Source organism: Paramormyrops kingsleyae, chromosome 10 (genome assembly GCF_048594095.1).
Source record: "Paramormyrops kingsleyae isolate MSU_618 chromosome 10, PKINGS_0.4, whole genome shotgun sequence".
Classification (NCBI taxonomy): Eukaryota; Metazoa; Chordata; class Actinopteri; order Osteoglossiformes; family Mormyridae; genus Paramormyrops; species Paramormyrops kingsleyae.
The window spans coordinates 18,616,617-18,640,796 of NC_132806.1; the positions used below are offsets into that span (position 1 = coordinate 18,616,617).

Sequence of the window (24,180 nt, forward strand, 5' to 3'; positions counted from 1 at the left end):
AAAGACTACAGACAAATGCATTGAACCTTTAATTTCCATTTGGACAATCCGGTTTTCCGAGGAAGAACCTGATTGCCTAAGTTAGCATTTTTATGGACTGGAGTTATTGTTTAACTTGAGTAAATAACATTGAGCGATCAGAGCATATGAGATCCTGGTATGAGCTCCTCGTTCATTTATGCCACTTTTAAGCTTAGGATAATCAGAAAACGATTATATCATGTTTTAGAATTAATTTAACCATTTACATTACAGCTATGTCAATACAACAGCAAAATGATTTTAATTATGTATTTTAAGAAAATATTTTGTCAAAGTAAAATGGCCATAGTTTTTTTTTTTTTATCTATTTATTTATTTTTTTACATTTAACAGAAAATGAAATTTTCAGCAGCTACCGATTGCGTCTGCCCTGCGATGATAACGTGGCATACTTTCTGAGGTGCTTTCCTTCCTTGTTTCCTTGTTTCCTAGCATATAGCCTACGCCCCTGTACTAAATAAGCAGAGCTTGCTCCAGTATTTTACCTACGTTTTTATCCAGTCCTTATGTCAGATATAATTATGCCACCACGTGGTTAAACTATTTGAATTGTTAAATAATTTATATAACTGTGAGCATATCTGTTCTTAAACGTTTTTGAACATGCTTCATGACGCACCACCGGTGAAACGTGGGTACCCGCCGCCGAAAACAGGGAAGCGAATCAGACGAAGGCGTGGTCGCAGCTGTACCTTTATTGGCTCAGAAAAATGGAGTCAGATGACGTCGGTGTTTCCGGGTTTTCTAGTTCCTTAGGAAAATGGTGAGGTTACTGTCGGTCATGTCTGGTAGCAGCGTAAAGATCAGCAGGCGTGTTGTTGCTGAAGGTAAGGATGCCGGTATATAGAGCCCTATATGTAGCGCATGCTGTATTTTAATACCTGCTCTTTAATATTTATTCTCAGTCACATTTTAGCAAGACATAGATCGGTCTTACAAAAATACAATTGTACTGTTTGTAAGGTTTTTGCTGTATAATTTGTGTGCCAGATATTGTTTAACGTTTTGAACCATTGTCAACCTGAACCAACACATCAAAACCGATTAAATAGAAACAATTTAGTAGCGTTCTTGCCACTCACACTTGTATCATAATCACATAAAATGTTTCATTTTCATTATTGATTCATGTTAAACTTCGCGTGTTTCTTCCGTGCACCTTGGACCCATTTTTTATGGATGTTAAATTGTGATTGTAAAGCGTGTATCTTCAGTATTCATATATGGTGATGACTTCTCGTGTAATTCTGATTATAGCACTTGTGCAGTTAAAATTCCTAACGAAAATGAATTTAGTTAAATCCTATTACACATGCAAACGATTTTTTTAGCAATAGTGGGGAAATAACATTTCAAGCCATTATAATAGTATTTGTATAATATATAAATCAGAGGTATGTGTCTTTGTCCCATATTATTTAAACAGATATCAAATTATTAATTTATTCAAACGTAGCTGTAATTAAGTAACAGTGGGATCTCAGCAATACGCTGTAGTGAAGCAGGCGCATCAGATGATGTGCGAGCGCTACCATGATGCTGATATCCACATGTTGAAGAATGTGTCGTAGATGTTTGCAATGTATGTGAAATATTACTCTTTTTTTACGAATTACGTATGAACCCGGAGTGCGTCATCTGCGAATTCTGTTGCGTATTTAACAGAAGACCCGCTTTCTGATATCAGTCGCATGCAATTCCCGAGTTTATTTCTGTGCCTTATGTGTCTGGAGAGGTTACTAGCGGCCAGGTTATCTAAGCTGGGGGAAAGGGCGACGTTTGTCCTTGATGAATTCTGAGAGTTGGAATAGACTGGCCTTTTTGACTGTGATATGCGAGTTTTAAACCACATTGTACTGGCGTTCACAGTTAAATATCGTGAAGACCCTCGTAACGTAATCTATACTTGGACACATTAATTTTGGGTGGGGACTTGTCAGGGTATTGAGGTAATTTAGTTATGCTTTAATTCAATTGGTTAAAAGTAACTATTAGCACTGTAAATATTCTGAATAATGATTTGAATGAATTAATTAATTGATTTTAAATATTTGTTAGTTTGTTTATTATTCATGTACGATCAAAGAACTGGCATCCTGTCCAGGGTACACTTTATTCTTTTGCCCTGTGTAGCCTCAGATGGACGACAGATCTACCATAGACTCTGACTAGTATTTGAAAGATGGATGGATGGATGGATGGATGAATGGATGCAAGGGCACAGGTTTGGTCTAAACATTGGTAGGGACCAAATCATCCCCGAATCCCCTGCCCCCCAAAACATGCACAGCACTCCTACATTGTTGGTAGGAGTACCTCCAGACCCAAATCTATGCCCATGGATGGATGGATGGATTGATTGGTGGATTTGCTTTCATAGTTTTCTGAATGCAGTTTCTAGCTTAGGTGTAGTAAGGTCTGCACCTGGACATCACACACACACTGCTTAACTGTCATCTGGGGCACATCCCCATGCCTGTGGCATTTCTGATAATATTTGAATAAAGCTTTGAATATTCAGAACAGTTATTTTTAAGAGTATATGACTCAAATTTCTAAAGGCATCAAAAGAGTGAGACGGAAAAATGGAAGAATTGTTGAATAAACTGTTTGTACAATACAATTTTACTGGTTTCATTTATTTTCTTCTCATACTTCCTATCCTGCTTTGTTAATAAAGCATTTGCATAATTGAATATCTATGTTAAGATCTAGGCTTATAAGATGCATTACTCTTATAAGAACTATCTGCTTAGCCTTTCCAAGTAAAATGGCCTCGCATATGGATGCACCGAATTTATCAAATAACCTGCTTGTAATTACATTCCTGTCAGTTCTGGAAGAAAAAATTAAAGATTTGAGTTATTTCCTAAATCAAAAAAGTTGGAAGAGTAGGTGGAGAATCTTGCAAATAGCTGCTTTTTGTTGTTTTTATTTTTATTTTTTTTAGTCAATCCCTGTCTCCAGTGTCCCCATTCATCCTTGGGAATAAATGACAGTACATTATTGGTGAAGGTTACCTCGCAATCGCTTGTTTGCTCTGTCATTTCAGAACTCCATTGTGCACTTGGCGTCTGCTACCTCCTTCCTCCAAATTTCAAATTTGCAAATTTCAGATGAGCATTTTATTTGTGCTCCCCCCATAACCAATAATGCAGATGTTTGTTTAATTTAGGCTACATCATTGGTCCATATAGTTCTTCACAATAGTCAATATGTGATCTGTTCTGTTAAAATTACAGTTTCTCTGTTGTTTCTAATATAAGGATAAAGATGGATGGATATTAAATATTTTTGCTCAGGGCTTTGTTTGTTTTATATCTGAGTACTGAGTGACTGGGGGCAGGGTGTGGCAGATTAATCTTTTTGTGAATCAAATTTCGTTGACGTGTAGTTGCCATAGTTCATTCTTGGATTACAGAACTTTCTGGAGCCAAAGTGTATGAAGGCATGAGGAGCTACAATACCATGTGGGTTAGTGACAAGAATAGGTCTGCGAATGGGGAACATCAAGAATTTGTGTTGGTAGTGCTGCTGCGGCCATTGCGGTGGATCAGAGTGCATCCCCCATGAAAACTGGACTGTACACCAAAGTTCTAGTCTCCAAATTTGACAGTACCTGGGGAATTAGTTTTCCTTTATTTGAGAGGTATCACCATTTTGGAAGAAAGGGAAAGGCTTCTCTCCCATTCGTCGTTAATAGGCCTAAATGTCACATTCCGCTTGTGACTGGAGAGTGCCTTGGCACTAAGTAATAGGTCACATTTGTGGTGTTTTCCCTTGGAAATGTGTCCTGGAATCATTGTGCTGCAGCTGTTCACTCATAAAGAAGCCTGCTCTGGTTGCTTCGGTCGGTTTTCTGTTGCCCTTGTGTTATATTTAGAATAGGTATGTGTTAGCCTTGTAAAATGCTGTACGTGCAACCTTTTCAATAGAGTATTCAGGGATAAAAAGGATCGTTACCAAGTGTTTGGTTTTATCATATTTTAAGTGCCACAGTGAATCAGGACTAAATTGCCTACATTGTGTTACAGTCTAGTCTTTCACATCCCTTATCCCAAAGGTCAGCCACAAGTTATTAACATGCTGCACGCTTACAGAAGCCTGGTGTTTGGCGGTACTTACACAACAACTGTGCAACCTGATGCTTATGACAGTCTAAATTCTTCCAGATTATTAAGATATGCAATATGTATCAGTTGTCAGGTACTGTTTTGTATATTATGTAAATGCTGCAGAGCACATACTAATATGATAAATGGGACACAAATATGGTGGTTACCTTATGTTAAACCCATGGGTGTCCTTAGGTCTGATCACTCGGGGCTATTCTAAGCCCCGATGCCAGTCTTTCTTCAAAAAAAGAAAAGTGAGGTGTCATGTTTTGTCTTGACCAAAAACGTGTTTTACAGTTGGCCCAAGTCATAATATTATGATGATTTGGTTCCCTTTATTGCTGTTGCAATTCACCATGTCACTAGTCACAAGTACCAGCGAAAAGGAGGGCCATCAACCCGACCATACATACACAAACATTACAGGGGGGCAGACAGGTCAGGAAGACAGGGGACTGTAGGAAAACTCAGAGAAACAGATTACGTTAGGAGAGTGGAGGTGAATAAAAAAAACAGCCCCCAGACTGTACTCCAGTAGGAAGTACAATACAGGAACAGAAAAAAACACCTCAGCAATAAGCACATAGTCACTACAGCTCACAACACTAAAGTCGAGACTTGCAACAAGGGAGGGGAATAGGGAGATGGAGGTCGTCCAGCATAGACAAACAGCCGTCCGTTCCTGCAGCAAATCCGCGCTGTACAATCGAGACTAGACTTAATTACAAAAATGTGTTTTGTGCAACTTTGATCACATTGAGCAACTGCAAAGGTGGTATTTTTGGAGAACGATGCAAACATATTTCCTTTTTAAAAAAAATAAATTAATCATAATCACTTTGGATGCTCTGAAACATGAGTACATTGTACGAATGACTGAGTTTACTGAAATAAAAGCCCACTGACATTCTCCACCTGAACAGACTCCCAAATGTTAGGCCACCCAGCAGCCTTTGACGAAAGGAGACAGCACCTGTAGGAGAGGCACAGGTGGGGTCACACAGGGTACCTGTGCCGTCTAACTGCGCACTGGGGCAGGGATGCACCTGCACGGGGGGGCAGTCGCTGTCATGTTGCGTAGACGAACCGTGAAACTCTAAAGGCAGACGACCACCACTGGCAAGAAAAGGCACAACAAAACTGTGAAACGAAGGAGGGTGATGAGCAGCCCAGTCTTCTTGGGTTTACTTTGCATGGTCTTCAAAACTCACACCTCTGTCTACAGCGACTTCCACGTCTGGCAAGGTTCTCTAAAAGGGTGTCCAACTGGAGAATGTGCACTCGAAGCTGCTTAACCGAGTTCTCCTGGGTGTAACTGTTCCCTCACACTATCCTATTTCTGAGTATTGATCTGTTTTTTTTTATTATTATTTTGACAGTGTGCTAAAATGCCTGGTGAGGTTTTGGTTTTGTGGTTGGATGCCCACTGCATAGTGCACCAGGGTAAATGTGCTCATTCCCACCAGAAGACCTAATCCGGATGCATAATCCCTGCTGCTGGTTGTGAGGGTGACCCTTCATACTCTGCCGGACTCACAAAGGCTCTTTATGGATTGAATTGTAGGAAAGACAGGCCTTTAGTTTTACCAGTGAACACTGCTGTGAAGTATGTTTTTTTTCTTTGTTTTTTTTTTTTAAATAAAGTTTTTCAAAGATCATTTACCTGCAATTAATTAATCTGCTATTAATCTTTGTTGAAGATTTTTAAGGTTAAATCAAAACCGGTAATTTAAAAAAAATGTGATCGTTTAAGCAAATGTTGACATAAATGTTCCCGGGCACATAAATCCATTGAAGCTTTTTGTAACATAAACATGCTGGAGTTTCAGCAATTTATTTTTCAGTTACAATGGTAGGAAATAAATTATATTTACATGTTTACGCAATAGTGAGGGTGCTGAAACATCTTTTTCTGAGGTCAGAGGCAAGTTTGAAACCTGGTTATATGATGGTTTCAGTCACTGTGTGCCGTGTAGCTGTCGGTGTCCATTTGGGTCATGGTGTAATTTCTGGCTTCGCCTAGTGCCAGACAGACAGTCCTGCAGCAGGTAATGTTGTTGCTTTACACCTCAAAGGTAACGGCTTCAAGGCTGGACAGCATGTTTGCAGTATACGCATATATCACTTTTAAAAAATAATATTTTATTACAAAAATGTTTTTTCAACATTAATGGCATTAACAGGATGTTCAGGTAATAATGTTATCATGCTGACAATGACAGAACTTTTGTTAAAATGTAAAACATGGAAACAAAATTCCATTAATGTTACAGCAAGAATGTTCTCTGCCAGCTTTGAGAAGACATTCACATAACATTGGCTGAAGTTCTGGGAATGTTCCCTGTTAGCTGGGTAACACCTAGGTGCTTTGCACCTGATCGTCGGTCTGGAATGCACGGTCGATCTCATCTCCGTGTTTATTTTGCAGTTGCATGCCTCTCCCTCAGGCTGGCCGGCGGGTAATGGGGTTTTTAAAACAAACAAATAAATAAATAAAACAACACCTAACCTAAAGCATGCTGTTATGTCACTTGCTTGTGTAAAGACACGGCAGAGTGGAAGTGCTACCTTTTTGCACATCTTATCTCACGCAAGTACATGTGTGCGTGTGTTTTTTTTTTCTGTCCCTGTGTTTAAGCGGCATTCAAACTGAATCCAGTGTCAGCAAGCAGGTCCTTAGCTAGAAATCAATATCGTGGGGTGTCCGGCAACCCGCGTCTGATCAGTCTCACTCAGTAGATTTTAAAATTTTGGTACCTGGCTACATGCCTGTCGACGGGGCTTATGTTGGGGATACATCAATGGGGCGGTACACACAGAGCTGATTTGTGCTGAGGTTCATAATGTCCTGTGGAGTTGTTCATCGAGGTTATAGAGAAATCGCTGACTAGTGTTTGACACATTTTGTTTTTCTTTTTCTTCCCTGCAGTGGTATTTGTGAGAACTGCTGAGTGATCACTCCGTAAGTACCTAACTTGGTCTTGCATTACATTCAGTAAAGGAATTTTTTAATCTTGTCATTCAGATTTCTCTCTTTGTTACGGTAATGTCCTATCATGCAGAGTCTTTTCAAGCCACAGTAACAAAAGATTGTTGGCACTACATCTGTGTACTTTCTGTAATTATAAGTGTTTATACTAAATCCAGTGACATTTCTCAAGGGACTACCAGCATATTTTCTGTATGATTGCTTAGCCTTTTTCTGTTCAGTGGTGCAGTTTATTCTGATAAATACTGGCTTTTAAATGTCATATTTAATTTAGATAAAAATACCATGAGTTACACAGTAAGTGATTAGATGAGTGTTTTATCACCATGGATAAACAATAACAAGATACTGTATCATTGATAGTATCAAAGGTCATTATTTGTTACGTTACTTATTTATGTCTTTTCCATGATAGATTTGTGGGTTTTGGCAGTCTGCCAGCCATTATTTGTAGTTATTTAGCTCTGTTAATTAAATAGTATTTACCTCTGCTGCAGGATTGAGTCCAAATAACACTGGCTGTGCTGTTTGTGATCATGGCCAATGCTTGTGACCTATCAGCTGCACTTATGCAAATAGTTTCACTGTTAAAAAGGATGTGTAACATTTTGAAAAAGCTGAGTCCTTCATGGGGTCAAAATGCAGAAGTGGGTTATAACGGAGAATTTTCTATTTTGCTTTTGCCTTTGTCACTTAAATGGTTTTATTCTTATTACTGAGATGTATATGAAACAGTTTATTTAATCAGAATGGGCTCTGACATCAAGAATAGTCATTTAACCTTAGAAGAGAACATTTGTTCTATATATGCCTGTTTTCCTCTTCCTTAAAAATGTAGGAAATTACACGTGCTAAAAATTGTTTGTGAAACACATCACATCCTTTTGTGAAAGTAAAAGCATTTCCTTTTTAAGGCAGATCTGGACACACTCTGAATGAATTAAGCAGTACGTGACTGCCACCGCCCCACCCCTTAATTTCCCCTTTGTCTTTTCCTCTTACTTTGTTTGCTCAGCAATTATTTCTTTTGTAATTGTTGTTTTCCCCACTGTTTCTCTCTTGGCTTTTAGACCAGTGCTGATATAAAGGTGTCAAGGCTGCGCCTTCTGACGGAAACCACCGTCCCTTCAGTCAACGACGTTCCATTCCGTTCCGTTCCATTCCCATTCCCCCCAAAACTATGACTTTGAAAGTCGACGCACACTTGGTCGTCTTCTTCCCCTTCTACCTGCTGATGTGGATGTACACGATGGTCACCTTCGTGCCATGGTACCTGCTCACGGGAGCCCAGGCGAAGAAAGTGGCGGCGAAGCGGGTAAAGGCCAGGCCCACCTCGCGCGTGGCTGAGGGTCCGTATCGCTCCGTAGACCAATTTGACTCACTGGCCACTATGGACTTCCCTGGCATGGACACCCTGGACAAGCTGTTTGAGCACGCCATGCAGCGATTCGCCGACAGGGACTGCCTGGGCACCCGCGAGGTACTCAGCGAGGAGAATGAGATGCAGCCGAACGGCAAGATCTTCAAGAAGGTGCAGAGTCCCCCTCGTCTTTACTTCTTTCACCATTGTGCTCATTGTGAGCCTTCACCGTGGGCCTTCACCGTGGGTCTTCACCGTGTGCCGGCCATGGGGTCCAGCCTGGCTCATGTGTGTGTTCCCTTACAGCTGATTTTGGGCGAGTACCGCTGGATGAGCTACAAAGACATGGAGACGGCCATCAGCCATTTCGGCAGCGGGCTGGCGGCACTGGGCCAACAACCCAAGAGCACCATCGCTATCTTCTGTGAGACGCGGGCTGAGTGGATGATCAGCGCGCAGGCCTGCTTCCGGCGCAACTTCCCCCGTGAGCGTGACGGCACTGTGCTTTAGCTGGCCGATACATCTGCAGCGATCGGAGAATGTTTCCACTAGCGTCTGATCGTTCTGTAATTGAAAGCTTTCACATGTGCTTTTGGCAGAGTGCTATTTGCTTGAGTTCAGGAGCCGATAAGCACCCTTCTCAAGCCCCCCCCCTCAGTGGAAGTGAGCTGGTTTGTGTCTGCCCAAACATCTTGTGTCAGACAGGAAGGGATCCAACCCAGATGTTTCATAAATTTTACTTACTAGAAATTTCCAAATTGTCATCTACACAGCTGGAAATATCCTGTTTAAGTACATTTAAGAGTACAGGAGCGAGGCCTTCATCATTTTGTTAAGCCGGTGTTTTCTAACCCAGTCCTTGGGGGGACCCAGCCAGTCCACATTTTTATTCTCTCTCAGCTCCCAACATAACTGTATCAGGTTATTTGGTGTTCTTGATTGGTTGCGAGCTGGGAGGGAGCAAAAATGAGGACTGGTGGGGGGCCCCCGAGGATTAGCTTGGGAAGCACTGTTGTAAACACCACAATACCACCTACTTCCATGTCTCTGAAGGAAACTTTCAAGTGTTTTATGTGTGTGCAATTAATGTACTCTTACCCTTGAGTGTGGAAATATCAGTGTCTCTTCGTGCTTTTTGTAGTGGTGACCTTATACGCCACTTTGGGAGCAGAAGCTGTGGTGTACGGGCTAAACGAATCCGGGGTCACCCACCTCATCACCAGCGTGGAATTGCTGGAGACCAAGCTGAAGGTGAGATGACAGCCCAGCTGTTGAATGTTGATTGGCAGCCTCATGAGTGATTCCATTTTTGACCATTTCTCCAAAGGAAGCCATTTGTTGTGCGTTATGATAGTAGTGAGTGTGATATATCATGAGAATTGGCCTGTCATTAGATTAAGCATAAATGTTATGGGTTTGGGTTAGGGTTTGATACTTTCATTTTAATAGCGATGTTTCAACACTTCCATTTCCCAAGTGCTTTTAATTGCCAGTCCAGGACATCTTCTACATAGCTGGTAGAAGTTTTAAATTTGTATCAAATGGTTACCGAATACATTTGTGCCAATAATTGGAATTATACCTCGGCTTTGGTAAATGCTGTTTTCTTATTGGTCCAGGTAGTTACGGCAGCCTAATAAGTTTTTTTATCAATGTGTTTTGATGTTTTATTAAACATGTTAATATAAAAAAAAAAAGCAATGTGACATTTTACTCACAAATAAGTAGTTATTGTTATCAGTATAATTTTCCTTGGTTTTCAAAACACCTGTCTGTTGACAGTTTGCCATGATAACTTAACAGACTTGCCGCTTCCAGTGAGTAGCCTGACCAGACGTTCTAGCCTTATAGGGACTATATTTTTAGAGCACATTGGAACATTATTAAATGCTAATTGGAATAATTCTTTTCTGAAAAATTAATTGTGACATTTATTTTATTTTAATTTTTTTTTCATTAGCTGTGATAAAGTGGGGTGAACCACTATGAGGTGTGTGGTTATACGAAAATGAACTTCACTACCAAGTTGTCGCTGATTAGTTTTGTATAATCCTGCACCTCATTATATTCAACATGTAAGTTTATAAGTATAAATAATAACCAAAACGTTCTACACGACCTGTGTTCTGATCGTGGTCTCTTTGGACCTTGCATAGACATTTGCAAAACCTCTGCTTCTCTCTGACCAGAATGTGCTGCCAGAAATTCGGAAGCTGAAGCACATCATTTATGTGGACAAGAAGAAGGCGAGTTTCTCGGGCTACTCAGAAAGACTGCAGATCCACAGCATGCATGAGGTGCAGAAGCTGGGAGCCAGACCTGAGAACCGTGAGTTTGGCCCCAGCACTCGTGCAGTTTTCCTAGCTTGGGTGCTCTATGCATGTCAAGCTGAAAAGAAATGGAAAATCTTAACCAGTCAGCACATGAATTCACCAGCTACTCCCATCTTGGTGTGATACAAAAATCTGCCAGGCATCTTTTCTGCCTGCTGACGCCAGGCAGATGCCTCCTAACACAACATGCCATAAGACACTGCTGGACAGAATGTAAAACACACTGATACATCTTACATGTCTACATTCAGGACTGTGCAAAAGTCTTAGGCAGTCAAAGCAAATATTTAAAGCTATTTATCTGGGTAGTAAGTGTATATTTGCTCAGAACAAAAAAAAAAACACAATTTAGCATTAGAACAAGTAACTGTAGCAAGAGTAACAATAAAAACTAACAAGAATTTCTTATTTTTTCAAAAAGTTACTGGTATCATGTCAGCAGTAACACTGCTTCAGTTCCAAAATCTCTGCTCAGGGGCGCTTCAGCTATTCTATGTGTTTATGAAATTTTACAACAAGCTCACTTATTTAATTTCAATTATTTTATAAAGTCAATGAGGTATTGATTAGCCATATGAAGTGTGCCAGTGGTCCAGATAAAAAAGGACATGAGTGTATTGGAAAGTTTCTGCAAACACTGGGGTGACTTTAGCAGAGGTTTTGAAATGGCTACACTTACACACTTTTACAGATGTAATGTCATACTTGTAGACCAACATGCAGATCACAGACATCATTTCCTTTGGCTGTCTAAGACTTTACATTTACACTCCTATCAATTTATATTATGTATTAAGTGATTTTGCACAACCTGTGTGTCACGTTCGGGTAAGAAGGCAAGCAGGGACGCAGGAGAGCGAGCTGAACTGACGGGTAATCAGGGGTTTTAATAGACAAAAGACAGACAGGTAGGGACATCTACGGACACTACAATGACGGATCTGACGAGATGTACTCAGACACGGACTAAATACACAAGACTAGCCAGAAATAACAGGACACAGATGATCACAACCAGGAATTGACACGAGGTAATGAGGAGGAGTGGCACACACAAGGATCGTACGGAGCTGGGCGTGACACTGTGTCACACTTGTCTCACACTTTCTTGGGTTTGCACTCTGTAACTATCTACCGATCTTTACATGGCACCATGGGTCCTTGCAGTGCAGTAGGTTTGTTGCAATGCTAACTCACTAGTACATAAATCTAAACAAAACGTGGACAGGCATGAATGCATAGAGCAGATGAGACTGCTAATTCCAATGAAGTACACGTATAAATATATTCAAATGTTTGAGTATCCCAGGACCAGTTACAGTTTTGTTGCTTTTCCATGTGAAAATAAGTTAACTTCTGCAGTAAACAAAAATGAGAAAATGCATCAAATTTGAACAAACAATTGCTATCTATTTTCTGAACTCAACATGTTTGATTAATTAGGCATTTACAGATTAATAAATCCTCTGAATATTGTGTTTAGACTCAACCATGGGCTCCACTAAGCAGCTGAATAAGGATGAAGAAATAAAGATCATTATCTCTTACAACAAGACAGAAATACATATATAGACTTCCTGCTTGCCTTCTGAAGTATTCAAATAGAAGGAAACGGTTGCAGTCAAGTTTATATATAAGAAATAGATGTTTGTAAACTTGTCAGGTGCAAGAAGCAAAGTCCCCAGATGACTGCAAAAGGCTTGTAGGAAGGTTTAATTGTGCGGTTAATATGAACTGCATGGAAGAATCATCAGAAAGAAACCTTATCTGCAATCTCACCATAAAAGTCATCTGAAAAATGTGAAACAACACTTTGCTAGGCCAGGTGCTTCTTGCAAATAGCCATTGTGGTCTGATTAATTAAAAATGGAACTCCGTGGCTAAAATTCAGGGTATCTTTGTCATTTTCAGATCTATGATGCATGGGTTATACACTGAGATTTGCAAAAAAAATTGCAATAAACAGAGAATGTAAGACATTTAAACTTTAAGACGGTACATTTGGAGAAAAGCGTTTCAAGAACATTTTTCCCACTGCTATGCATCGGGGAAAATATCGTGTGGGTAGTGAGAAAAGTACATAATACCGAGTATCAAAAGGTCTTGCAAGTGTGTGAAGAACCTGGGACCATGAACTCATTCAAGAAAGGACGGACTGCTGTGGAGTGGACGTGACAGCCCCCAAACCTGAATTACTATATTTGAGAGTGGATCTCAAACATGCAGCGGAAGATGACCTGCCAATATTAATATAGAAGTCTTCTGCAATAAGTGAGGAAAAAAAATCCAATATGTTGAATTCAGCAAATAAGTAGTAATTCTGCATTAAAACTTGAAACAAATAATATTTGTTCTCTTCCCCTTTTAGTGTAGAAAACCAGTAAAGCATGTATTTTGGTCACGTGTCCCCAAACTTCCACATATAACTTTAAAGCATAGAGTAGATGAAGTTCTGTAATGTTATAGCATACGTGTGGTAGTGTAATTGCTTAGGCCCAAAGCAGGGCTGAATTTAGAAGGGATGGGGGCCTTACCTACTCCATAAAATGCTGCTGTAACAACCAGAAAAAAATTGGGTTCCCTACAACTCGGATCCCTGGGCTAGCCAAGTTAATCCCGTGCAAAAGTCCGGCCTTGGCTTCGAGTGATCACTCACCGAGGGCCGTCTCTCTCCCTCAGTGAACAGGGAGTTTCAGAGACCCACACCCTCCGACCTGGCTGTGGTCATGTACACCAGCGGCTCCACCGGCCAGCCCAAAGGCGTCATGATCATCCACAGCAACCTCATCGCAGGCATGACGGGACAATGCGAGAGGATTCCGGGCCTGGGGTGAGTCTGATTGCACAGTAACATGCCGATACCGTCTTGCACAACTGCATCAATCAAAGCAACCCAACAAGCAGTGGCATTGCAGAATTCCAAGTTAGGGCCAGCGCATTCATGCATTGTTGGTGCTACTGCCTATAATGTAGTGCTGTGCTTCTCCAGACCAAAGGACACGTACATTGGCTACCTCCCACTGGCCCACGTCCTGGAGATGACCGCTGAGATCTCGTGTGTGACGTACGGCTGCCGGATTGGCTACTCCTCTCCTCAGACGCTGTCTGACCAGGTGACTCCCAATCTACTGATCAAATTACAACATGATGGTTGTATAGTAAGAGGTAATATGATATTTCTGTTGACACAAAACCTGTGAGCACCACTTAACACTGCAGCTGCAAATGAATTTGAGTAGCTAAGCGTGACCGTGCTGGTTTTTATTTTGATTTAGTAGATTTTTAATAAAATTGAGCAGCAGTAAACATGAATGCCCTGCAAATTTTGCATTCCACAGACTGTATGTAGAATAAACAGTGGGTAGGGTATGAAACTCACTTTGGGAAAAGGGAAAAAACAGTATTTGCTTCTAATCTCCAGTATTTGCTTCTAATTTACTGGCTGATTTTTATTACCGTGATGCATCTGTTTGTTTTCTTGATCTCTGCAGTCAACAAAGATCAAGAAAGGCAGTAAGGGAGACTGTTCTGTGCTGAAACCCACTCTGATGGCAGCTGTACCGGTAAGATGACCCCCCACCCACTCACCCTTATCTCCTTTATCTTGTGTAACCTGTCTGTAATACTGCAAGTCCCTTGCCTTAAAGCAGCCAGAACACTGGGGCAGCCTTTTTAACAGCTATCAGCTCAAATCAGACCTGCTGTGAGCATCTGATTAGGAGGTCTGTCATCCTTGACTAATGTCTATGGCTGTAATGATTATAATCAGAGAGTCAGCTGCATGCCATCTTGTGTGTTTTTTTTTTTTATTACAGTTCTGAGGTAGTTCTCGAGCCTTCATCGTGCCGTTGGCCCTTGAAGCATTAGCATTAGCATCACACGTGGGCATCATGGCTGACTGTCTCACAGCGGGCTGTGAACCACAAAGCCGCATTCCAGGAAGAAGGATCTCTACAAAAGCCATTTACGATGAACAAGACATTCTCGTTATTAGTGTTTATTTAGTAATTAGAGAGAAATATTATTTGGCATGCGGAAAACATGTTGTTTTGATTTCCTTAAAGATTATTAACGCAATCATTTCTGAGAATAAATGTTTATTAGAGTCTTAAAACACTTATGTAAGTCGCTCTGGCTAAGGGCGTCTGCCAAATGCTGTAAATGTAAATGTAATGTCTCGGAAGTCCATTTGCTAACAGTTGGCAGCTGGTGGTTGGCATTGCGTAATGGATTTCATGACCTCCAGACCCAATCAGGCTCTGAGAGGCACACTGCACATCCATGTGGGTCACCATAAGGCCTAAACTACCACCCATTACTCATCACCACCCCCTGTCCAAGCACCAACCGATGGCTGATGTAGGCTTTGGTTTAATTCGCAGGAGATCATGGACCGCATCTACAAGAACGTGATGAGCAAGGTGCAGGAGATGGGCTACATGCAGAGGACACTGTTTCAGCTGGGATACGACTATAAGCTGAAGCAGGTCAAAATGGGCTATGATGCACCGCTTTGCAATAAGTAAGTGCACATGCATGACTCTCACCCGCCTGCTCTGCTCGTGGATTATAGACCAGCCAGAAATGCATGTGCTTTGGTATTGTGCTGGTCAGAGTAGATAGTTCTGGACCAGAAAGCAAAAAATCCAACCAGCTCAGTATGAAGAATCACAGGCACAATGTACTCAACTGGTTGGCTGAAACAAAATCTTGGTTAGGATTTTTACTTTCTGGACCTGAATTATCCAACTCTGGTGCTGGAGAACAGACTGGATTTGTGAAGACCTTCTGATGTGGTAGAAGAATTATAAATCAACCTCTCTGATAACACAGAGAGTCACTTAGGAAAAAGTCTGGACCTCTTAGTTTGGTGAGTAAAGAAAATCTCTTTTATCCCAGCGATTTCAGCAAAGCGCTCCCATCACACTGTGGCACTCGGTACCAAGTCACACCCAGCACACAGAGCAACCAGTAGATAAACCATAAATCCCAGGACTTTTTTAAGTCCTGGAGGGTATTCCGTGAAAGTATAGCTAAAAAAAAAAAAAAGGCAGACTCAACCTACCTCCATCTCTAAACTTAGCCTCATGTCGTTCCACGAACACAGTTCAATGTTAATTAATCAAGGTTAATTCAAGACAGACTTGCATAGTCTCACTTAGTGCGCACACCCGCGTTATTTAAGAAACGCAAATAAATGGATGAGCGATAGGTCGACCAAACGAGTCGGATATCACCGGCACCCCACACGCCTTGGCGGAATTGCATGTCCGTTATAGCCGAACAGAACTACAGCTAAAAGCGGCCCTGGGAACCAAATTGTTTGTCCATTATAAGCGATATTCCGTTATCTGCGAGTCCCCTATATCCGGTGCTTTTTCTGCATGTCCGTAAAGGCGCACGGCCGGGACCAGCGGACCTCGTCCGTTATAGACGATATTCCGTTAAAAGCGAGTCCACTATAACGGGATTTTACTTTATTATTTTGGAATTAATTGGAATGCTAAGACGTGATTTTATAGGCTTTATTATATTGATTATGTATCAATCTCAGCTCTGTTCTCCATATTATGGAAGTATCACGCAGAGCTTTACTTCAGAAAAGATGGTTTTTATTCTCTGCTTTCTCGTCTTGCTTTTACTCACAGCACTGGCTACAGGGTTCCATTTTTTATATATATACGTATATACAAGACTCATTCTCCCGCTAACTCAAACAAAATCATGTCATTTTGGTACACCTTACAGATTAACAAAAAAAATCTATCAGATAATGTAAAATATAATGTCAGATGAGGACATATAATTCAACAGATTACATGACATGAATAGTAAGATCGCGGAATTTCGTCCGACGGAACGATCTTTTGGGAATCTGTTCCCACACGTCGGACGGTCTTTGAGACAACGCTAAACTAAGCGATCAAGCGGACCAGACTTGCTCGCAGGTATAAATTACCATGGTAATTCAGCGGGGATTCATTTAAGACACGTTGATGGAACGGAACTCTCACTTAAGTAAGACTGACTTGTCGAAATAAGTCAGACTTTCCCTTAAGCCTGCTTCATGGAATACCCCCCTGATTGATCACAAAACGTCAACAAACTAAGCTGAAACGTATAACAAACACAATTCTCCTGGTTCATTGGTTCACCTTGGTAGCAATTAACTAACGATTAACTAAAAAAAAGGAGCGCAACATTACAGTAACTAACAATAAATAAACCACTAATTTACGTGTACTATTAGAGCATTTATGTCATTTATTTAAACTTTATTTTACCAGGTAAATTCACTGAAAACCAGTTCTCACTGCTTTAGGTGACATTCGGGAGAAATAGCAGATTACGCATCGGAACTGCCTGGGATACAAACTTCATGCGTGTAACTAAACTCTTCAGCTAATAAGGGCAAAGATGTGTCGTTACGGAGGCGGTTCCAGTTTGTACAGCCGGGTGAGGGGTCGCAATGCATCTAATCGTAATGCATTGCGTCAGGATCAGAATGCGTTGCTTTAAGCCAGCGCTGTAAGCAAGTCGAACGCACCCCAATCACTGGGGAAACAAACTGAAACGCGGACTTAATACAGAGGACTAATGACAACAACCAGAAACAGCTGATCACATGGGGATCCCACACGAGGTTAACGAGGGGGCGTGGCACACGGAAGTAGCGAACGATCGGGGCAGGACAGGGGTAATGTTGGGATAAGATCTTTATCGTTTTGGAAGCCATTAAGATAAAAATGCTCTTCTTGTTTTATCCTGTTCATTTTGTGTTTAAATAGTAAAAAAAAAAAAAAAACATATTTAGGTGTAATTTTGGGGGGCCGGGAACCAATTAATTGGTTTTCAATTATTTCTTATGGGAAAAATTCGATCAGAATTCGAATTTTTTAGGATTCGATCCGGAGTCTGGAACGGATTAAGTTTGAGAACCGAGGTACCACTATATTTCATTTTTAGATCAATTGCACCAAAATTGCTAGTAGTAGCACTAGGTGGCAGCAAAGGAAGGAAAGGACAGCTGAAAAGATGTGAATATTGTGAATACAGTAACTCTTCAAGTACTTCATGGATCTTATCCAAACTTCCAAAATGTTGTATAGGTGATGATCTGGGACCTATTTCATTTTTGGAACAAATTGCACCAAAACTGAAGAAGTGTTACTTAGTGGTGGTACATGAAAGGACAGCCAGAGACGCAGCTCTACTGAACCTGATTACATTGAAACAAGTCACACAAAGTCGGGCTTTGAATAAAGACTTTTTTGGACAGGTGGTTCAAGTGAGTAGGGGGGGCGAGAAGTTGTAGAGGCTGGGGGGCGTAGAAGAAGTTGGGGTTAAATGGGGGGAGTTTATGGGGGGCATTTGGGGAATACATTGTTGTCATTCTGTCAGTATCTTCTTAAGAAAACGATGCCAACACATTTGGTGATTTTACATTGTTGCTATGAAGCAGACAGATTATTGGCAAAGATGTTTATTAATGAAGTTCCAATTTCTGTAGAGCATGACCTTTTCTATCTTACTAATATCTTACTAATATTTGGGGTCTGACATAAATCTTAACGTTACTAACCAACTTGCTCCAACCCAAAGACACACACTGTAAAATGCTTGTATGGACAGCGACAGATGGGCTGAGTGGGGGTGTTTACTGTCCCTCCACCACAAGTGATGCCAGTTTTCTGTGTCTCTAGGCTGCTGTTTAAGAAGGTGAGGGCCCTTTTGGGGGGGAAGGTGCGTATGATGCTTTCGGGAGGGGCGCCCCTGTCCTCTGCCACACAGCGCTTCATGAACGTCTGCTTCTGCTGCCCGGTGGGCCAGGGCTATGGGCTGACCGAGACCTGCGGCGCGGGAACCATCACGGAGGGTGAGAGTTGGGGGCAGCGCCAATGCGGCAGTATGCCGCTGCCACCCAATCACAATATCTGTATTGCGAGTATCACCCTGCCCGCCCATAACTTAAATCAGCCTTAATTGGCAATATGACTTGCTCCTTTGTTGTGGAAGTCAGGTGTGGACAATCACGAGGCCATCTGAGCCATAATTACTTGATGCAGTCGATGGCCTCTCTTGCCAGCAGAGCATTACGCTGAGCGTCAGATGAATGAGTTTAGCTTTAGCTCAGGAACATCCCCTGAGGCCGAGACTTTCCTACCTGATCATCTCAGCCTTGTTTGGCCTGTGGCCCAATCGCTTAGCTGTCCTCTGTGCCCAGTGCTGGGAGTGACAGATGTTCATTTAAGCGACTTAAGATTCTGGGCTAGAATTAAGTTCTCCTATCCTCCTGAGATTTAGGGTGAGTTTTTTTTTTCCCATAAATGTAAGTTTTGGGATAGTGAAAAGCACACATGTGATGTCATCTTAAAGCCCAAACTGTGCTCTTTAAAGAACAACAGGACTTGATAGAGTGGCATGTATATGAGATATATGAGCAAGAACATGTCCAATATAGAGGTTAAAATGAATTATTGGATCTCAGGAGGATAATGAAATAGTATCATAAATAATAATAATTCTCAAATGTCTCTTTATCTTGTACAAATTCACCTTATTTCCAAATGTAGTAGTCATGTACGCAGCCCTGTTTTATACACAATATAGTATAATATAAATATAATATAAATGCAATATAAGTACTGAGTGCTGCTTTCTGAGGGGTGATGTCGCTGTCTTATGTCAGTGGCGGATTATAGCACTGGCAGAGTTGGTGCTCCACTCATCTGCTGCGAGATCAAACTGAGGGACTGGGCCGAGGGTAAGCAGACCCCCCCCCCCACACACACACACACACATACAAACACATACCCACAAGCTCACCTCCTCACAGTCAGCTGGACCCTGCCTCACACATTCTCCAGTGGTCAGTAGTCCCCCTTGGAAGGGTCTACCACGGTTATTTTTTGTATATCAGTGTCATAGAACCATTTTCTACCAATAGCGATCTTCAGAGCGCTCGGATAAGGTCACATTTTATTCTTAAAGCGATCTAGAACACCAAAAACCTGGTACAGGTGTATTGGGAGCTGGGAGTGAGCAAAATGTGGACTGTCTGAGGGTCTAAAGGACTGGGCTGAGATCAGTTCTCTACACATGACAGGCGTCTTCAGCACAATGATATAATGGACTCATCTGGTCACTTTCTCACTATATGCTGTGGTAGCTGTTGAGAGAAACGTTCTTGATTTGTTTCAGGCGGCTACACGACCCGGGACCATCCCCACCCGCGTGGGGAGATCCTGATCGGGGGTCCCAATGTAACCATGGGCTACTACAGGAGCGACTGCAACAGCGGCGACTTCTTTGTGGACGAACAGGGCCAGCGCTGGTTCTGCACAGGCGACGTGGGTGAGATTCACCCTGATGGCTGCCTGCAGATTGTGGGTAAGTGCTCAGGAGAGGAAACGTTTGTCCTGGTGCAGTCCTAGCTCAGTTTGCGAGCAGGTGGCACAATAGGAGTCTCAGACACCCTAGTAACATTTCCAAATAATCAAATGGAGATCTGAGAGATTTTCGTATCAGGTTAAATGGTGCCCAGACTGTAGCGTGCTTCTCATTTTTCATCTATTCTTCTCTGGCCTTTTGAAGAGCAGAGTCATTGGCATGGGAACAGTCTAGTGGCACATCTGGCTTTCAGTTCATTAAGTGACAGTCATTTGTGGGAACTGTGCACCCTCAGATCGAAAGAAGGACCTCGTGAAGCTGCAAGCTGGAGAGTACGTCTCTCTGGGGAAGGTGGAGTCTGCGCTGAAGAGCTGCCCCCTCATCGACAACATATGCGCCTATGCCAACAGGTATCTGATGTCCCTTGCTGGAGTTGGTGGTGCTGTGTTGGTCCCTGTGACGGTGCTCACAATGCCGTGTCTTTGTGCCTCGCTCCTCCAGTGACCAGAACTATGTCATCAGTTTCATTGTGCCCAACAAGAAAAAGCTGACGGATCTTGCAAGTGGGAAAGGAGTCCAAGGGACCTGGGAGGAGATCTGCAACCACCCCGCCATGGAGGCCGAGGTCCTGAAGGAGATCAAAACGGTTGCTAAATCAAGTAAGAGTCCTCAAATTAGTCCATCGTTCCATCACAAAGGAGTAAATGCTGTTTTCCCGTGTCATATTTAGGTTGAAATAGTGCAATCACACACAGCACTGTGCAAAGGTTTTTGGCAGTCAGTTAAAATGTTCTTTAAATGCTCTTCATGTTGGTATAAAATTGTGATCTTGTCTGTCAAAGTGTGTCAGCTTAGCCATCTCAAAACCTCTGCTAAAGTCACCCGAGTATCAGCAGAAACTGTCCAATACACCAATATGTTTTTTGACTTGACCACTCGCACACCTTGTTTGGCTAATCAATACCTCACTGAGTTTTATAACTAATTAAGTCAATTTATTAATTGAGCTGGTAGTGAAATTTCAATGAATATATGGAATGACTGAAGTGCCCCTGAGGAGAGGAATGGGAATTGAAGTGGTGTTCATCTAGCTGTCCAACAAGATATAAGTAACTTTTTGGAAAACAGAAGAAATAATTTTTTCATTGTGTTAATTTCCATATATTCTAATGTTAAAATATGATTTTTGCTGAGCAAATATACACTTACTACCTAGATAGCCTTAAACATTTTATTTTCTTTCTTTGACTGCCCAAGACCTTTGCCCAGTATTGTAGTCTTCAGACCTTGCAGGCCATGCCCAGTTGGGTCTGTGTATACCAGAAAAAGATTTCATATTTATTTTCACTACCCAACAGACAAACTGCAGCGGTTTGAAATCCCAGTCAAGGTCCGTTTGAGCCCAGAACCCTGGACGCCGGAGACAGGCCTTGTCACTGATGCCTTTAAACTCAAGAGGAAGGAACTGAAAGATCACTATCTCCATGACATTGAAAGAATGTATGGGGGAAAGTAGGGCCATGGTCAAGCCTACGAACATCTGTAATGATTATTGAAGCCCACAGGATCACTACTTTTTGTTAGATCGCTTTTAGTGGTGACTTGTCAGTCCCTGACATTGGGACCGTGTCAAATAATAGTTTTAGATCACAGAGCTTAAAGTATTGTGTGTAGGGACTTAAACAGTACCAGCTTTACAGAAACATCCAAAAGGTGTCATGTCAAGTATCACGAGCATTTTTTCAAGGAAAGTAAAACTGCCATTTAAACTGCCTAACAATCAGAGGTGGAAAGGTGTTTCAACTAACCAGTTGAGTATAAACAGACATAGTCACAGTATACTCAACTGGCTGGTTGAAATAAAACCTTGCACTGGATTTATACTTTCTGGACCTGAACTTTCCACCTCTGCTAACAATCTTTTGTAACTTAATCTGTGAAATATACTGTATGTATATCAGCTTTCTTAATAACACAAAAGGGAGTAAGATGCACCGAATGTTGGGCATCTCAGCATCTCTGACCACTGTCTTCTGGTGAATCCAGGTAGCCGGCCATCCATAAGTGTAAGTTACTGCTGATTTATGTGTGACGTTTTTTTTTCCTTCCAACTTTGTCCCTAAACATTGGCTCAAGCTTTTGACTTTATTGCTGCAGCAATTTCGCTGTATGTTTAGGAAACTTGTACTGTATTTGGTGGGAGAAATGCTGTATTTGAAGGGAAAACACATAGAGATACAATTCTGGAGGCTGTCACAGTTTGGCGTGTAAATGCGTGGATGGTTGGCTCCCTTAGGTTTCCAGCAGAAGTGCTGTGCCTTGTGTGAAGATGCGTAACTGAAGTCATTGATATATTTATCTAAGTGGTTCGCCAATTCATTTTATATAAACTAATTTAATATTTAAGTCAAATGTTCAGCTATGAACTTATTTAGCCAATTTTTTTTCTTCAGTTTCCAAAGTCTGCCTCTGCAAGGTCGACTGGTCGTCATCATGATATATAGCACAGAATGGTCCATGATTCCAGAACAAATTTTTCAGGGGTTAGAATGACCCATGTCAGCTGGAGGATGACGTGGACAGAGGACATATTAGCCACAGTCATCTATATACGCTACACAAATGGTGGCACACATTCATCCTGCATGGCGTCAGAGTTATTTGCACTTTTTTGTATTTGAACTACTTTTTCCTCTTTCTAGATTATTCTTTTGCCTGAGGTTTATGTGTACCACAATTTGTGCTCAGCCTATTATGACTGTCAGATATGTCTACAAACCACCACTGACCCAAATTGTAAATAATTATTAATTGAAATATTGATATAATTCATATTTTGCACAATTAAAAAGGTGATGTGTAATGACTTGAGTAGGAAATACATTAAACTGTTCATGGGCACATGAAGTTTTCAATGTTTACTTTTAGAAATGTTAAGAATGAAGGTGTATGATCTGAAATGCTTGAAAGTTTTGGTTTGTTTGTAAAATGACTATTCATATTCAAGCCACAACTAACCTGAAATTGAAATACAAACTCATAAATCTACATTCATTTGGAATCTTCTACATTTTTTTTTCTCTAGCTGTTTTACACATACAACTTTAACTGTATTGAAGCCTGGGCTATTTCTTGTCATTTTTTAGAAACTTTTTTTTGGTTAATACCATGTGTCATGATTGTGTAATAGATATTTCAGTTGACTGTAAATTGTAGACCACTAGCTTGTGTGTGTGTGTATGTAGAAATGAAGAAAATGTGCCGACAAGTTGTGTCTAGAAGTGCCTGAAATAGTGAAATAGTTTGGGTTATGATTGTGTGAAGCACATGAAAGGGACACTAAATTTCAATGTTTATATTCCCTCCAATTGATTTTAGGTATTTTGGGCATTTTCTGTTTGCATGCCTGCAGATTTCATCAAATTGAGAATAGACAATATACAATTGTAATCTTAACCAGATTCAGAAATTGACAAAATACAGTCAATTGCACTAAATGCTAAAATGTCAGAGTAATTTAAGTGGTCATTTGTGTTTGAAAGAACGCAAACAATGTCCTGTCTGACGCTTGCTGCATTTTTTTTGTTTGGGGTGGTGGGGGGGGGGGTGAAATTATTTTATCGTTTTCCTCTCCAATTTAAAATATTTGATTTCACCTGTGAAGTTTGGCACAGCAAATTAAAGACAAATTGCATAACTGGTGTCACTGGGGGAAAACAATGACACCAGAAGGAAATGCATTCTGTGAGGCCTCAGGGTTTATAAAATGCCAAACATTGTTTAAAGTTTGGAAGTAATGTGTAATTTCCAATGCAATCTTTTTTTCTTAATTTTTGATTTGAATACTGTTATTTATTCAATTGTGATTTTTGTGTTTGACAATGGGATAGTTACCCGCCTTTCCTGGTTAATGTATCTGTTGTGTACAATAAAATTTAAGTATTTGAGACA

General features: G+C 41.1%; 1 protein-coding gene across 1 annotated transcript; it reads left to right on the top strand.

The window, feature by feature from the left end:
• The first annotated feature begins 773 nt into the window (after positions 1–773).
• Positions 774–24,178, top strand: acsl4a (acyl-CoA synthetase long chain family member 4a). Its single transcript, XM_023830540.2, has 16 exons — positions 774–869; positions 7,087–7,119; positions 8,217–8,677; positions 8,813–8,990; positions 9,648–9,757; positions 10,696–10,834; positions 13,519–13,669; positions 13,829–13,952; positions 14,331–14,402; positions 15,222–15,361; positions 18,543–18,715; positions 19,529–19,603; positions 20,041–20,229; positions 20,525–20,639; positions 20,731–20,888; positions 21,588–24,178. Exons 3-16 carry the CDS (start codon positions 8,327–8,329, stop codon positions 21,743–21,745), a joined length of 2,133 nt encoding a protein of 710 aa, XP_023686308.2. The 5' UTR covers positions 774–869; positions 7,087–7,119; positions 8,217–8,326; the 3' UTR covers positions 21,746–24,178.
• Positions 24,179–24,180: the final 2 nt, after the last annotated feature.

Coding starts and splice junctions, on each gene's coding strand:
- acsl4a (XM_023830540.2), top strand. CDS start 8,327: ATGACTTTGAAAGTCGACGCACACTTGGTCGTCTTCTTCCCCTTCTAC. Junction 10,835..13,518: donor GGGAGCCAGACCTGAGAACC/GTGAGTTTGGCC, acceptor TCTCTCCCTCAG/TGAACAGGGAGTTTCAGAGA. Junction 15,362..18,542: donor GATGCACCGCTTTGCAATAA/GTAAGTGCACAT, acceptor CTGTGTCTCTAG/GCTGCTGTTTAAGAAGGTGA.